This window comes from Narcine bancroftii, chromosome 4 (assembly GCF_036971445.1).
Source record: "Narcine bancroftii isolate sNarBan1 chromosome 4, sNarBan1.hap1, whole genome shotgun sequence".
Taxonomy (NCBI): domain Eukaryota; kingdom Metazoa; phylum Chordata; class Chondrichthyes; order Torpediniformes; family Narcinidae; genus Narcine; species Narcine bancroftii.
Window position 1 is genome coordinate 286,239,469 of NC_091472.1, and position 18,184 is coordinate 286,257,652.

The 18,184-nt window shown below is 41.0% G+C and overlaps 1 protein-coding gene across 1 annotated transcript in view; it reads right to left on the reverse strand.

The window, feature by feature from the left end:
• Nucleotides 1-17,725, reverse strand: part of tgfbr2l (transforming growth factor beta receptor-like) — an 84,294-nt gene extending 66,569 nt beyond the window's left edge. Inside the window, exon 1 of the mRNA XM_069935285.1 lies at nt 17,549-17,725. Within this exon, the coding sequence (XP_069791386.1) occupies nt 17,549-17,663 (115 nt within the window). The 5' untranslated portion in view covers nt 17,664-17,725. The remainder of the gene's footprint in view (nt 1-17,548) is intronic.
• Nucleotides 17,726-18,184: the final 459 nt, after the last annotated feature.

Here is an 18,184-nt window from a genome sequence, read left to right on the forward strand (position 1 = left end):
ACAACACCATAAATACTTCATAGAAAAGACAGAAAATATCATCTGCCATTCAACACAATTATGGCCAATCCTCTACCTTTATGTTATGTTCCCTGCCTCTGCTTCCATTGATGCTTTTGTGCCTAGAATTCTATCTGCTTCTTTAATATATAGCATCTCCACCACCTTCCATGTTAGAGAATTCCTCATGCCCCAAGTATGAATGAATACAGTTTTCATTGCAGTCCAAAGACCAAGAATTGATACATCTCGAGACTGTGACACCAGAGCAAAGAGAGGCATCTTCCATGAATCCAGCCAATTGAACTCAGATGGAACAATCTGGCAAGTCCAGAAGTAATGAAGGGTGCTACTAAATCGCAAATCTTTCACAATTTCTTATGCAGGTGTTGGAAAAATGAAGTTTCTGAGAAATCTAGGGCATGCTGTCAAAAGTATTTCCAACTTTAACTCTTTAGTTGGTTGTATTTCAAAATAGTTTACATCTTGCTATTATTCTGCTTGCCAAGCACAAACTATTCTGCAAATTTAAATGCAAATGTTAAAAATAGTCAATAATCTCTTTTCACTCCATAAATTAATTATTAAATTTGAGATAATCTACTCAAGAAAATAGTTGATATGAATTTTAATGCCAGAATGTAATTTGTACACAGAACACATTGTAGGGAGTTAATCCAGTGAAAGTGTCACAAGGCATTTCTTCTTCATTATTTGTGTCCATGATCCTGCATTTCTCTATCAAGCAACTTGCTTGTTCTTTCATTTTCTCATTGTTCTCTTCAGTTCCTCTCCCAGATTGCACACAGAAAGGACAATTGGGTAGGGTCAACCCAGATGGAACTGGAGGCTGTTGGTTTGTTTGTGGCTCTGGATTAAATGCCATGGTTAAAAGCAGATGAACAAATCTGGACTCCTCCCTCACCACCATTCAGGGCCCCACACAGTCCTTCCAAGTGAAGCAACATTTCATTGTGAATCTGCAGGAGTCATCTACTGCATCCAATGCTCTCATTGTGGCCTACAATGGAGAAACTGGATGCAGAATGAGGGTAAGCTTGGCTGAGCACTTTCACTCTGTCTGCATCAGTGACAGGGATCTCCCAGTGGTCACCCATTTCAATACTGTACCCCACTCCCGCACTGATATATCTGTCTCTGTCTATGGCCTCAGATGTAAATTGGAGGGGCAACACTGAATATTCTGTCTAGGCACTCCCCAATCAGATGGCATTAACATCAACTTCTCCAGTTTCGGCTAGACCACTCCCTGTTCTCCCTCTTCCCCATCCCCCGGTCTCCTTTCCTCCAGTTCTCAACCCCCTTCCCTCCCCATTCACAAAGCCATCTCCCTCCTCCTTTGTGTGCCCTCCTTCCCTCAACCCACCTTTTACCTTTTGCCTATGCTTCTCCCCACCACCATTTTATTCATACCTTGATGAAGGGCTCAAGCCAGAAATATTGTTCATGTATCTTTATCTTTGACCTGCTGAGTTTGTCCAGCATTGTGTTTTTACTTCAATCTCGGCATCTGCAGACTTTCATGCTTTACTCCTCAACTACAGATTTCTGGACTGAAGTAGAGATAGCCTCGCATGAATTGACAGTATTAGGAAGAAGAAAGAAAGATCAAGAATTGACGAGACTACAGAGATAGTGGGAGGCAGCATTAGAGAATGGAAAAACAAATTTAAAAAAGCTAAATAGGTGCTTGAATGGAGGAAAGAATTAAAGCTTTTCATTTTCCTTTCAATCAGATTAATGTTCTATCCAGGATAATACCATGATCTGAGGTGATCCACTGTCCATTGTATAGTTGAGGATTCCCATGCATGGAGTAATAATCTCCTATAGTGTTGGATGGAATATCTCAGAAATACCATCATTTAATAGAAGCTGCTAAATCAGCACCAAATGAGATGCCTCCTACGGCCTAAATTATTCTGAGAAACTGGACTGGGATTTGTAGGCCATGATATTTTATTATGAACGTACAAGTTAAGAGTTTCCATTTGAACACAATAGGTGACCTTGGCACCAATTGCATGGAAAATTCATTCAGTTTTCAGAAGCAAGTTATTTTCTCAAGATTCCTCTCACACTTATTTGCATATTGCTAGATGTAAACTTTTCCACGAACCAACAGATGTTTGGAACTTTTACCTCCCTGAAGAACTTTTCTTTCAAAAGAAATATTCCCTGTTTTATTTGAAAATAGCATCTGGTTTATTTTTATTAATATTTAATAAATTGAGGCAAGGAGCACTTTAAAAAATTGCCTGGAGATAAAATTGATTTTAAATGAATGAAACTTAACTTTGAATAATCTATGGAACCAGATGACATTCAGCAGTCAGCTTCTTGGAAGCAATACTTAAAATCTTTTGCAAGAGCCTTGTTGGCACCTTAAAAAAAAATTAGCTGGCTGAAGATTAACCTTTTTGCAGGTCAACAAATTAGCAGGAACCTTATCATGATAAATGATTAGATTGGCTTGGTTTCCAGACTATTGTTCTTTATAATAATGAACACAAATATTGAAACTTCATTTACGTTGGAGAGAATACACACAAGTGATGGAGAAACTCAGTAGGAAGTAAAGGGTAAGCAAACTTTTGAGCCCGAGCCTTTGTCGAGGTATGAGCAAAAAGCAGGCAGGTATCTGAGTAAAAAGGCGTGGGTAGGAGAGGAGGGAGGAAATGGTAGGGGGAGGAGTTCAGGCTAACAGGTAAGAGGCATCGTAGGTGGATTTAAGTGGGATGGTAGAAGAGAAAAAAGCTGAAAAGACCTGGGGGGGGGGGGAAGGGGTAGCTCAGAATGGAGAGGGAAGAGAAGGGGGTGGGGAGCTGGAGGAAAGGAGAAAGAGGGACAGGGAAGAGAGAATTTCAGGGAGGAGTTTAACAGAAACCAGAGAGATCGATGTTAATGACGTTTGGTTGCAGAATGCAATTTAAGGTGTTGATCCTCCAATTTGCAGTTAGCCTCAGTTTGGCAGTGCACAGTGTGTGGAATTAAAATGGCTGGCCACTGGGAGGTGTCCGTTATTCCAATGGATGGAGCAAAGGTACTCAATGAAATGATCTCCCAGTCTGAGTCCAGTCCCTCAGATGTAGAGGAGGCCATAACGAGAGCACCAGATGCAGTAGATGACACCTGTAAATTTACAGGTGATGTGTTGCTTCACTGGGAAGGACAGTTTGAGGCCCTGAATAGTGGTGAGGGAGGAAGTGTGGCATGCCATTTTCAAATAAAGCAGGGATTTTCTTTTGCAGTCACAGGGGTAGGTATTGAGAAGGCAATTAGTGGGAAGGGATGAGTGGATGAGGGAGTTTCGGAGGGAGTGGTTCCTACAGAAAACAGAGGGAATGAAGTATTTGGTGGTGGGATCACATTGTAGATAATGGAAATTGTGGAGGATAATATGTTGGATGAGGAAGATGGTGGGGCAAAAGGTGAGGACAAGGAGAATCCTGTCCTTATTGCATCTCAGGGTGGAGGGAACCAGGGAAGATGTGCAGGAAATAGTGGAGATGTGGGTAAGCACTGAGTTGATGGTATAGTATCTATGTTTTTGAAGAAGTAGGACATCTCAGATGTTCTGGAATGGAAAACCTCATCCTGGGAACAGATACAATGGAGGAATTGAAGAAAAGGAATAGGATCCTTACAGAGGACTGTGTGTGAAGAGGTGTAGTTGAGGAAACCGTGGAAGTTGGTAGGTTTGTAGAAAATATCTGTGGAGAGTTGGTCTCCTGAGATGGAGGCAGGGGAGAGTGTTCCCAGGAGATGGACTAAACCAAAAGTTGAGGTAATAGATAGCAGCAAAGTAGATAAATGTGACAAGCTCATGCAGGACCCAGCACCAACGTATTCATCATTGTTGTGGAGAAAGAGTTAAGGAGCCTTGCCAATGCAGGCTTGTAGTATAGATTGCTCCATTTAGCCAACAAAAAGGCAGGCTTAGCTGGGATCCATGCAGCTACCCCTCTGTCTTGGAGAAAGTGAGATGAGTCAAAGGAGAAGGTATTGAGGGTAACAAGTTCTACCAGTTGGAGGAAGGTGGTGGAGGGAGACTGGTTGGGTCCGTTGTTGAGAAAGAAACAGAGTTTTGAGACCTTTAGTATGGGAGTTGGAGGTGTACAGAAATTGAATATCCATGGTGAAAATGAGGCAGCCAAATCCCAGGAACTGTAAGTTGTAGAAGTGATGGAGAGTATGCAGGGTATCATGGATGTAGGTAGGCAGAAACTGGACCGGGGTGACAAAATGGATTTGAGGCAAGTTGATACCAGTTTGGTGGAACAGGAGCACATGAAAACAAGATCAAATGGGTATGTGGATCTTGGATAGGAGACAGAACCAGGCAGGGCAGGGTTGGAAACAATGACATCTCAAGCTGTGACAATGAGATGACCAGAAGTGATGACACCAGTGATAGTGCTTGAGACAGTGGCTTGATATTTCTTGGTGAAGTTCTGTTCAAGGCCCAAGTAAGAGGAATGCTGCCACCTGGCCTCCGCAAGGTAGAGGCCAGTAGTTTGGAGGTCATTTTTATTTCTCAATCATTTCTATGGGTCTGGCCAATTTTGCTGATTTGTGTGGGAAATTTCACTGCAAACCAATGGAATCTCCAGGTTATTATGTTTTCAAAATTAGAAACTTCTTCAACTAGGACTTCACTCCATTGATGACATCTACAGGAGGCAGTGTCTGAAAAAAGCAGCCTCTCTCCTCAAAGACCCCCACCACCCAGGCCATGCCCTCTTCACTCTGCTGCCATCTGGGAAATAGACAGGAGCCAAAAGGTGAGCACTCAATGGCACAAGGACAGCGTCTTGCCCACTGCCATCAGATTCTTGAATAATCAATGAACAAAAAACACTGCCTTACTTTTCGTGTACAATTACTATTTATTTATTTATTTTTACAGTGATGTAGGATAGTTATAATATGAATGCTTACACTAAGATGTTGCTGCAAACACCGAATTTCATGACTTGTTCACAACAATAAATTCTGATTCTGAACTGATTTTTTACAATTAAATTTCAATAGCTTGGATTCTGGAAATGAAGACTGGTGGTGTCATTGGGATAAAACTCTCATGATGAATATGAAGACAATGTAATAGAACAAGACAGATGAAATTCACAAGGAGAAGAGACACGATGTATTTTAGTAGGAAGAATGAGGAATGTTAATACACAGAATGTCATGCAGTATTCATAAGGATTGTGTATAGCTTTTGAAAGTGACCTGATGTCAATAAAGAAGCATATACAGTTGACTTCTATCATACCACTCTGTGGGTTAACTATGCAAGGGGACCTGAGCTCATTCTTTAGGCCTTACTCTAGCTGAAAAGAACCATACTAATTTGGTGGAACAGGAGTACATGAAAACATGACCAAATGGGTATGTGGATCTTGGATAGGAGACAGAACCAGGCAGGGCAGGGTTGGAAACCATGACATCTCAAGCTGTGACAATGAGATGATCAGAAGTGGTCATTTTGACAATTGAGAATTAACCGTGGCACACAGGCCAGCACGACTGGTGTAATGCTGTTACAGTACCAGCGATCAGGGCCAGGTTTGAATTCTGCGCTGTCTGTAAGGAGTTTGTACATCATCCTCGTGTCTGTGTGGGTTTCCTCTGGATGTTCCAGTTTCCTCCCACTGGGTGTTGTAGGCCATTTGGGTGTAAATTGGGCAGCACTGGCTCGTGGGCCGCAAGGACTTGTTACTGTGATATACGCCCAAATTTAAATCCAGGAAAATGCCAAGCATTTGGAGAACAAACTAGAATACTATGTCTAATTCTGGCACCTACTTTAGAGGGACTTCAAGGTTTTGATTGCAGGGATGAGGACTTGGTTAGACTGAGCAAATGTGACATTTCTCTCCAAAATGAAGGCAGCTGAGGAGAATTAAAGGATTCAATTCTTGACTATTTAAATAAAATTGAACATTTGTTACTGAAGGGCTGAGAATCAGAGACATAGATTAAGAAAAATTAACAAATTTGTAGATGCTCCAAATCTGAAATAAAAATAGAAATTCTAAAACTCAGCAGATAAGGCGACATCTGTTGACAGAAAAACCATCAACAGTTCCAACCTGAAAATGTTGATTTTCTCTCCACAGAAATTTGCCTGCCATGTTGAGTTTTCCCAGCATTCTCTATTTTTATTCATAATTTTTGCACATGAAAGATGAATCTGTGAGGAAAAAAATGAAGGATATACCTAATTATTAGCATTTGGAATATATTGTGCTGCTTGTTGATGCAGGTAGTATCATTGTTAGTCTTCAAACGATTAGATCATTACTTGATTGAGAACAAAATTACAGGAATATGGAGAAACACCGGGAGACAGAAATTAAATGGATTGTTCCTAAAAGAGTTAACACAGACATAAAAGGCCATAGGTTTTGTATCTGTAGTGAGTACTGTAATTACGGACTTGGTACTGGGATTGACTTAATTACAGTTACTCAGATAACCTGGTAAAAGGAATGAAACCTAATTTTATGTTGACAAGAAAATCCACCCATATTTAATTAAAAACCATGAATCCAAAATTAAAGATACTTTGTGGTGATGAAACTTTTTCTCTGGATTTCATTTATTAATTGCACATGCGTCTTCAGTACATCTGCAAATCTTATGTGCTTTTCGAAAATATTTGCTGATTTGTGCTGGCAAATGATCTTAGCTTTCTGGCTGCATGTATTTAGTAAACATAACACACATGCTTTTGTTCAATATATCTGAGATCACTTTTACTTGAACGAACTTCAAAAAGTAATGCTGGGTCTGTATGAAGAATGGATCATCGCCCTCTTGTAGATCAATCTTATTATTAAATTTTTGCCAAAGCCCTGGCAAATAGATTGGCAAAACATTTGCCAAAATTAATAAACAAGGATCAAGTGGGCTTTGTGAAGAAAAGGCAGGTGGTGGACAACATAAGCAGACTGCTGAGTAGAATGCATCTGGCACAGTCAAAGGATAAAAGAACTGTAACTGTAGCCCTGGATGCAGTGAAGGCATTTGACAGACTGGAGTGGGACATCTTGTTCAAGGTGCTGGTAAAATTGGGGCTAGGGCCAACATTTATAAATTGGATAAGGCCATTGTACCACACGCCCAAGGTTAGAGTTGGAACCAATGGGCAAATTGGTCCCACTGTCAAAATCTAGTAGACAAGGGTGTCCATTACTTTGAGCTCTATTCATACTAGCTATGGAGCCATTGGCTGAGGCCATTTGCCAGGATTCAGACATTAAGGGATTTAGGATTATTTGCTGATGATGTGCTGATATATCTGACAGACCCAGTAAACTCATTGGCCAGGCTGCATTCTACTCTAGAAGACTATGGAGAGGTCTCTGGGTATAAGATCAATTGGGATAAGAGTGAAGTCATGCCAATTACTAAGGGGGATCATAGTCAATATCATGAAAATAATCATTTGAAGTGGCTGCAAAATGGGCTCAAATATCTATTTCTCAACCTTTTTCCACTCATGTACCACTTTAAGTATTCTCTGTGCCATTGGTGTTCTGTGATTAGTAAGGGATTGCTTAAGGTGGTATGTGAGTGGAAAGAAAAAGTTTGAAAACCACTGTTTTAATCATCCCTAATTGACTCATTATGTGCACGATTGCATAACTCCAAAGGAAATGGGCCAATGACAATTTTTCTCAAGCAAAATATTTCAGTAACAGTTGAGTCTAGAGCAGTGATTCTCAACCTTCCCCTCCCACTCACTTACCACTTTAAGCAATCCCTTACTAATCGCAGAGCACCGGTGGCATAGGGATTAATTAAAGTGGTATGTGAGTGGAAAGAAAAAGGTTGAGAACCACTGATTTAGGAGTTAGGGTGGATAATAACCTAAATAATTTATAAAAGCTAAGCTATACCCCCTTGCTCAGTAGAATTGATGAGGACTTAAATAGGAGGATGACCTATTTGATAGTGGACTATCATAATGGTGGGCAGGGTCAACTGTGTTAAAATGAATGTGTTGCTGAGGCTTCAGTACCTCTTCCAGTACCTCTGCCCATGGCACTGCCCTGGGGATTCTTTCAGAATTTACATTCACATGTTAGAAGGTTTCTGGGAAATGGAAAGGTAGTCAGGGTCTCTGGGAAAAATTAACCTGGGGCTTCAGTCTGGGCAGTTTAAGGTTACTGGACTTTAAGAAATATTATTGAGCAGCCCAGACAATGTATATCACCTTACTATTTGAGGGTGGAAGTGTACCATCTTGGCCTGCAGATGGTGGGTGAAAAGGTAGTAGGAGACTTTATTTATGTGGGATACTAAACTACTATCTGGCAAAAAAGACAGCCCCTTATTAAAACACAATTTCTATATGGAACAAAATTAATCAATATGTAGGGTCTAAAGTAGAGGTGTCCCCAAAATGCCCCTAACTCCAAATAGATTAGTGACATTGACGATGGACAACAAGATCCAGGACACCTGGTGCCTAAAGGGGGTCAGGTGTTACGAGTTGGGACAACTAATGTCATTTGATCAATTCAGAAATAAATATGACTCATCAAATAAAATGTTCCTCTGCTACCTTCAGATATGATCCATCCTGAGGGACAGATTAGGTCCATCCATGACCTTACTGATGTGCAGTGACATAGAGACCCTGATTCAAAAGGGGAACACATGGAAGTTCACTTCAGTGATGTATTTCTTACTCCAAGCAGAAGGCCCTAAATCAGGCCTTCACAAATCAAATATGGGAACCACACTTAGAAACAATGATTGATGAGTGGTGCTGGTCAGACCTCTGTCAGAGTAGCATGACTGCGATTATTAATGTACAGTATAGGCTGGTGCAGTATAATTTTCTCCACTAGCTATCTGTGACACTGCAAAAATTAAATAAGGCTAAACCAGAAATTTCAGACCAAAGCTTCAGATGTGGCACAGTGACAGAAACCTTTGTGCATGCAACCTGGACACGTACCAAGGTGAAACCCTTCTGGGTGGATTTAGGCAAAATCCTAGAAACAAAAATCATAGGTAAAGAATGGCCACAGGGCTCAGAGCTGTTCCTATTGGGAAACATGATGGACACAAGGCTTAAGATGAAGCGGTCCAAATTCCAAATCCAATTTGTGATGATCGCATTGGCAGTGGCCAGGAAGTGGATAGCAGTTACCTGGAAATCTGACTCCCTCTTGGGCATTGCGCACTGGAATACAGAAATGCAGAGCTGTGTTCCCCTGGAGAAAAAATTCCTATAATTTAGGGAAAAAAATTTAACACCTTCCTAAAAATTTGAGACCATACTTAAATCTCATAGGAGAACAGTTATAATGTGGACCTGCACGTCTCAGTGCCCTGCCTTTACCATCTATCCTTCTACTGAGAAGGGGCGGGGGATCCATTCCATCCCAATCAAGTAAAGTCAAGAAAAATATAACAGTCTAGGTGCTGGCTGTCAGACCGTGACAAATCCCTGATGTGATTCCTACCTTTGTTGTGGGTGTCTTGAATGTTGCGCTTAATTGTGATCTGTTGAGCGTGACGAGAGGCGAGGGAAGGGAAAAAATGGCTCAGACTCAGCAGCGAATTTTGTATATAATTGATAAATGTAATTTGTTGATCAATTACTGGAAACAGAGTTTGAAAATTTATAAATAAAATATTCAAAAAATAATCCATCAATAGGATCTCCGTTCACAACCATTTATTGTAGACCACATCAGTTGCAGCTTTCTGGTACACAACACAAATGAAGTGCCTGGTAGTTAATCTTTCAGTGATATCTTAAGTCAAAGGAATAGTTGAAAAATTCAGAATAGAACAACATGCTGAAAATGCAAAAATTCCAATCAAAAACAAATTCAGTAATTCAACTGGTTTGACAGTGGGTCATTTCATAATTCTTGATGTTATCTAGTTTCTGAAAATTATTTCATTGATAAAGCACTAAGGACTTGCCAAAACAATGTGCAAACTTGATAAATACAGCAAATAAAACTACTCCTTTGTAAAAATTCTACTCCACTACATTCACACAGTTTTGATTCTGCTTCTAGTTCAGTTATTTTTACTATGCTCAAGGAATATTCAAACTGGCCATCAACTGTCTCAACTTCACAATCTCTTCACTCTCCCTTTTCTTAGCTTGCTATCGCCATCTCGGGAGACAAGCTTTCTACAGACATTTTTTTTTAAACAAACCTACCAACTACCACAACAACCTCCACTACACTTCTTCACATCTGGTCCCCTGTAAGGATTTTGTCCATACCTTGAAGGGCTCAAGCCCAAAACGTTGGTTATGTATCATTATCTTTGCTATATAAAGTACACTGTTTGACCTGCTGATTTTCTCCAGCATTGTGTTTTTACTTCAATCACAGTATGTGCAGACTTTTGTATTTTACCCCAGTTAAGGATTCTATTCCTTTCTCTCAAATTCTTCCGTCTCTATCACATCTGTTCCCAACATGAGGTCTTCCAGTCTAGATTATCCAAGATGTCCTCCTTCAAAAACATGCTTTCCCTCTTGTGGTGATACAAGATTGTGTATATATAACTGTCAATGGATAGGTGGCCTGTCCCTCACTGGTGACTCGCTCCCTGGTAACTTTTCCCTTTTAACCCTCTCCCTGTCCTCAGTCAAGCACTTGGATTTGGGCCAGCTACAAGTCTAAAGTGTAATAAATCCTATCGTTCCTCACTCTATGGCTTTGGAGTCATTGACAGTGTATCATCTCTACCACCATCAACTTGGCCATGACCCACATCTACACCATTCCCCACACATCTGTCCTTGCACCCTCTGCCCCTAAATGCTACAAAAATAGAATTCCCCTTGACCTCACCTACCACCCACCAGCCTCCACATCCAACATATTATACTCTGCAATTTCTGTCACCTACAACATGATCCCCCTTTCCTAACTCTCCACTTTCTGTAGGGACCGCTCCCTCCATGACTCTCTCATCCACTCATTCCTTCCCACTAATCACCCCCTTGGTACCTTCCCTTGTGACCGCAGGAAGTGCCACACTTGCCGACACACCACCTCTCTCACCACCATTCAGGACCCCAAACAGTCCTTCCAAGCAAGGCAACACTTCACTTGTGGCTCTGCGTGAGTCATCTACTGCATCCAGTGCTCTGGTTGTAGTCTTCTCTACATCAGATAAACTAGATGCAGACTGGGGGTGGGGGGCGGGGCGGAAATTTATTTAAAAAAAAAAAAAAATTGCTTAATTGAGCACCTCCTTTCCTCCAGCTCTTCACCTTTCCTTCTCCATTCACAAAGCCTCTCCTTGTTTGCCGGTGTGTGCTCCCTCCCTTATCCACCTATTACATCTTGCCTTTGGACCTGTGCTCCTCCTCCTACCATTTTATTGAAGCACCTGCCTACAATTTGCTCATACCTTGAAGAAGGGCTCAAGTCCAAAATGTTGGTATGTATCATTACTTTTGTCATTAAGTATGCTGTTGGACCTCATGAGTTTCTCCAACATAGTTGTTTTTACTATAAGCTCAGCACATTGTTTTGCACTACTGGCCAACAGTGAATATGCATTATTTTCTTCCATTTATATTTATTTTTATTCTTCATGCTATTTTGTGTGCTAATTATTCCTAAATTGTAGTGAGTTTTATGTACCTGGTAAACTGCAGCAAATAAGATTTTCTTTATACCTGTGTAAATGTACTTAATTATATGACATTAAAATTTTCAACCCTTCATTTTAACATCTGGTAAAAGAAACAGGCTACTTTTCAGGTCCAGGGACCTTTGGTAGAAATGAAAAGGACAGAAAGAAAGTTAGTTTTCTGTTAGGTGAGGTAGGGATAGAGAGAACAAACAGAATATCTCTGATGTAGCAAGACCAAATGACTTAAAATGGGCAGCTTCTTCATCTGTTACAGGCTATAGGACATGCTCAGCAAGGAAGACCATTCCAACAGAAAGAGGAAAAACTGAGGACAGGAAAATGACCACCTCAGCTCGGCAAACACAAATAAGAGAATTACCTAAAGATGGAGAAGTCAACATTGAATGTGGGTGCTGGCATCTTGCTCAAATAAGATACTGTCCCTCAAAGATGTTGGGACTCATTGTAAAAATATAGGAAGGATCAGGGTGGGAGTGGGATGGGGGAAAATAAAGTTGATGGCAACTATCAATTCAGGGTCACACCCACAGACTGAATGCAGGTGTTATGTAAAGCAATCATATAATCTCCATTTAATCTCTCCAGTGCAGAGGAGACCACAATTGTGGACAATTGGTTGCAAGAAGTATTAATGAACCACTGCTTTCTTTGAATGGTAAGAAGAGGTAAAAAGGATGAGTTTTCCCCTTTGTTGTACATGCATGACTGACCCAACAGACAAAGCTATTACTCTGACAAAGGATTAAGAACCTGAAATGTAAACTGATTCTCTTTCCACAGAGTCTGGCCCTGTGGCTTAGAAAGGTAGGGAAAGGAAGAGGAAGGCAGTAGTGATAGGGGACTCTATAGTTTGGGGGTCAGACAGGCAATTCCGTGGATGCAGGAAAGAAACTCAGATGGTAGTTTCCTCCCAGGATCTTGGATGTTTCAGATTGCATCCAAGATATCCTGCAGTGGGAAGGAGAATAGCCAGAAGTCGTGGTACCAATGAGATAGATAGGAAAATGGTCCTGAAATAAAAAAGACTACAGTGAGTTAAGAAGGAAGTTGAGAAGCAGGACTGCAAAGGTAGTAATCTCAGGATTACTGCCTGTGCCAAGTGACAGTGAGTATAGAATGAGATGGAGGATAAATGGCTGAGAGATAGCAGGGGGCAGGGATTCAGATAACTGGACCATTGGGACCTCTTTTTGGGCAGGTGTGACCTGTACAAAAAAGGCTAGGTTGCACTTGAATCCCGGGGGACCAATATCCTTGCAGGGAGGTTTGCTAAGGCTACTGCAGAGAATTTAAACTAGAATTGTTGGAGGGTGGGAACTGAAGAGACTGGGGAAGAAGAGGTTGGCTCACAAATAGAGAAAGCTTGGGGACAGTGGGTGAGGGAGGATAGGCAGGAGATAGAGAAAGGATGCGCTCAGATGGACGGTTTGAGATGTGTCAGTTTTAACGCAAGGAGTATTGTGAACAAAGCGGATGAGCTTAAAGTGTGGATCAGTACTTGGAGCAATGATGTGTTAGCCATTACGGAGACTTGGATGGCTCAGGGACAGGAATGGTTACTTCAAATTCCAGGTTTTGCATGTTTCAGAAAGGCAGGGAGGGAGGCAAAAGTGGTGAGGGCATGGCACTGTTGATCATACATAGTGTAGACAACATGGATGGATTGTCCACAGAGTCTCTCTGGGTGGAGGTTAGGAACAGGAAGGGGTCAATAACTTTCCTGGGTAATTTTTTTATAGGCCGCCCAATAGGAACAGGGATATCGAGGAGCAGACAGGGAAACAGATCCTGGATAGATGTAGTCGTGATGGGAGATCTTAACTTACCAAATGTCAATTGGTATCTCCCTAGAGCAAGGGGTTTAGTTGGGGGTAGAGTTTGTTAGGTGTGTTTAGGAAGGTTTCTTGATAAGCCTACAAGAGGAGAGTCTGTACTTGATTTTATATTGGGAAATGAACCTGGTCAGATGTCAGATCTCTCAGTGGAGAGCATTTTGGAGATGGTGATCATAATTCTATCTCCTTTACAATAGCATTGGAGAGAGATAAGAATAGACAAGGTGCAAAAGCATTTAATTGGAGTAAGGGGAATTATGAGACCATCAGGCAGGAAATTTGAATCTTAAATTGGGAACAGATGTTCTCAGACAAGAATGGAAGAAATGTGGTGAATGTTCAGGGTATATTTGTGTGGAGTTCTGCAATAGGTACGTCCAAAGAGACAGAGAAGTTATGGTAGGGTACAGGAACTGTGGTGCACAAAGGCTGTAAATAATCTAGTCAAGAACAAAAGAAAAGCTTACAAAAGATTTAGAGAGCTGGGCAATGTTAGAGATCTAAAAGATTATAAGGCTAAGAGGAAGGAAATTAGGAGAGCCAGAAGGGACCATGAGAAGGCCTGGGTTAGTGTGACAGTGTGGAAGAGCGTATGGAACTGAAGGAAATAGCAGAGGTACTTTACTTCAGTATTTACCATGGAAAAGGATCTTGGTGATTGTAGTGATGACTTGCAGCAGACTGAAAAGCTTGAATATGTAGATATTAAGAGAGAGGATATGCTGGAGCTTTTGGAAAGCATCAAGTTGGTTAAGTCACCAGGATCAAATGAGATGTACCCCAGGCTATTGTGGGTGGAGATTGCTAAACCCCTGGCAATGATCACTGAATCATCAATGAGGACAGACGAGGTACCAGAGGATTGTAGGGTTGCAGATGTTGTTCCTTTATTCAAGAAAGGGAGTAGAGATAGCCCAGGAAATTATAGACCAGTCAGTCTTACTTCACTGGTTGTTAAGTTGATGGAGAAGTTCCTGAGAGGCAGGATTTATGAACATTTGGAGAGGTATGATATGATTAGGAATAGTCAATCTGGCTTTGTCAAGGCCAGGTCATACCTTACGAGCCTGATTGAATTTTTTGAGGATGTGATTGATGAAGGAAGAGCAATAGATGTTGTGTATATGGATGTCATTGAGGCATTTGATAAGGTCCTCCATGCAAGGCTTATTGAGAAAGTAAGGAGGCTTGGGATCCAAGGGAACATTGTTTTGTGGATCAAGAATTGGCTTGCCCACAGAAGGGAAAGAGTGGTTTTAGACAGGTCATATTCTGCACAGAGGTCAGTGTCATTCCTCAGGGATCTGTTCTGGGACCCTTACTCTTCATGATTTTTATAAATTACCTAGATGAGGAAGTAGCGGGATGGGTTAGCAAGTTTGCTGATGACACAAAGGCTGAGGACATTGTGGATAGTGCAGAGGTTACAGTAGGACATTGATCAGATGCAAAAGTGGGCTGAGAAGTGGCAGATGGAGTTCAACCCAAATAAGCATGAAGTGGTTTATTTTGGTAGGTCAAATATGATGGCAGAATATAGTATTAAGAGTAAAACTCTTGGCAGTGTCGAGGATCAGAGGGATCTTGGGGTCAGAGATCATAGGACGCTCAAAGTAGCTGCGCAGGTTGATTCTGTGGTTAAGAAGGCATATGGTGTATTGGCCTTCATTAATTGAGGAATTGGATTTAGGAGCCAAGAAGTAATCTTGCAGCTATACTCAAGACCCCTCTTGGAGTACTGTGCTCAGTTCTGATTGGAAGGAATAGGGAAGCTATAGAAAGATGCAGAGAAGATTTACAAGGATGATGCCTTATGAAATGTTAATTGGGTGTAAATTGGGCAGAACAGACTTGTGGAATGAAATGGCCTGTTACCAGGCTGTATGTTTAATTTTTTTTTAAAAAAGAGAAAACTGGAGAAAAGTTAACACAGTCTGCAGTCTTGTTGTTCACTCTACTGTCACCAATCCTAAGCTTCTTCATTCTTCTCTCCATGTTGGTTGGCTTTGGGTGACCTGGTTCCATTAAAATTCATATTCCACAGCTTCAACTAACCCTTTAGTTTGTCCTTTTATTATTGGTCTCCTTTCTTCTGGCATCAAAGGATCTTTAAAATTACTTGCTTTGCTAATCATAGGTCATTCAACCTGCCCTGCTGATCCACGATTAGTATAACCTTAGCGCTGGTGCTCTATCACATTCCAGGTCTTTATTGATAGAAATTTCATCCTGTTCCCTGATAAGAAGTTTCAAAGACATCTTGTTGAATTTTGATTATTATTTTTGAACATCAATATTAAAGTCTTAACTATATTACTTCTTCCCCCCCCCCCCCACCGTGATGAATTCTTCTAGAAAATCATAGCTATTTCTCTGAGAAATATTGAACTGTGCAGAAATGACAAATTGAAGATCATAATTGTCCAAAATAGATTCCCCTAAAGATAATTGAATTGGAGAAGAGAAGGAGAGGCTTTGTATAAAATGTCCAAGTCTATTTTCCACATCAATATGCCTTTCACCCAATAAAGATGGAACCAGTCCTGGGAAGTGGTCAAGCAGGCAGGTTAAGTATGCAGATAGATGAAAATAAAAATATTTGGTTTGACGTGGAAATTTAAAGTTATAGGTGATAGTGAGGGGTTGGGGAAGATCTGGAAAGAAACATACTTCAAAGAAATGGGGGTGAGGTTCTTTAATTCCCCTATTGTAATCTTTAATTACTCTTTGTTATGTTAATAACGGTATTAAATTGTTATATATCATGTAATCATCTGAAATAATAATTAAAGTGAATCTTATTCATAGGACACAGAGAAGGTATGGAAATCAGACTAATTTGAGAAAGTACAAAATATTAATTGTTTACATCTTACATTTTAAATCTGTGAAAAGAACGTTCATTTAGTTTAGTGGGAGCAAACCAAATGAAAACATTTCATACCATGATAAATATGTAAACGATTTGGATATCTTGCAAAGATATGGTAGAGGGCAAAAGTAAGTTATTTTAGTTTTTTTTTCCGACTTCGAAGGTCCCTGCCTTCAACCATTGAAACGACAGCATCAAGGGCACATCGCCAAGATTTGTCAACCCTTTGGCCAAACCCAGGGAATCCAGCAAAAAATTAATCCACCCTGATATTGCCGAAATGAGCAAAGTGGAAGTGACTCGGTTGATTTCATCTCTCCATCGCGAACGGGTACCATTGGTTTGGAATTGGTGACTGGCTCACACAATGCAGATCTCCATTGTAAAATTGATACATTGATTTTCCCGCCCCCCCCCCCCATTAAAAAAAACTACCTGCTCTTTTAAATCATAATTTGGATGTTTTGTTTGCAGATATTTACATAATCCATCAAGTCCGGTGAATTTGGGATCTGTATTGATTAAAGCAACAGCTTGAAGTTTCTGCCTTCAAGTTGGGGTCCCCCGGGAGCTCATAACCTACTTCGAGTCATTGGGCGCTTGCCGGGAAGTAATTTACTCTGTGCTCAGGCGTTAAAGAGCGACTGGCAATCGCACTACTTTTTCTTAACTTTAAGAAAATGTGCACCAGTACAAGTATTCGTTCCGATTCGGCAAAAACGACCAATTTATGTTCGATAAAGTGGCCAAATGTTCCCAACCGGAGGCGAAGTGCGGTCATTGAAACGATTCCATTAAAAAAAAACCCCAGGCAGTCATTCCAAAGGGAGACTTCCCCTTTGTTTTGTGTTCCCTTCTGAGTTGGGGAGATTGAACTCAAGTCAAGGACAGCCGTTGCCGGGATCTATTACATGCAGAACCTGTGTCGGGAATAGAGAAGGCACCGAAATGTCTCGGTGTAAAAAAATCTGGTCTCAATATTGAGAACGTCCCAAACACGATCATAACCCCAGGATTCTTCCTTGGATTGGAAACATTTGTGAAAAGTGCGAGGAGTTACATTTTCTGCGTTAAATAGCGGGGAACGATGGAAAAGAGTTGCTCTGATTTACGACCCCTACCCTCTTAAATCTTCAGGGTGTATTATTTCTTCACTTACCGGAGGCCAGAACGAAGACAGATGTTGGGGTTAAGACCCTCCAGCAGCCCATTCTCCTTCCTTGGACCCTCCTGCCGAACAACAGCGAGTTAGCTCTTTGCGTTTCTGGGACCATTGTGCGAATTTGATCCAAAGACCGCAGCAGGCACGGGTGAGCGACTCATGTTGCCCGGAGTGGGGCTGCTCTGAGAAGAACTTGACTGGAGGCGGGTCCGATACCAGCTGTTCCCAACTTGCCTTTAAACTCCTGCCCCAAGCCTCTGTGTGGGGGGCCGCCCACAAGGAAGGGGTTCAAACGACAACAAATCACATTTCCACAAAAAAAAACCTCTCAATGGCGTCAAATCAACACTTGCATTTTATTTCTAATCAAGCACTTTATTCCGTTCTGTTTATGGAACTTAGTTGGTGAATATTCCTCGATTTAAAAAATGAAATACACTGGGCTTCTTTTAAATAATAATCCATGATTTAATATCTGATTTTTTAAAAATGTTTGCTGTGATTCATGAGAAAAAGCAGTAAAATTATCTGAATCCCACCATCTCCAGGAATTGTTAAACATACAGTATGCTGAAGAAACTTAAACGACTGTTACTTTATTGAAAGAATGCAAAAGAATTAGGATACTTTTCA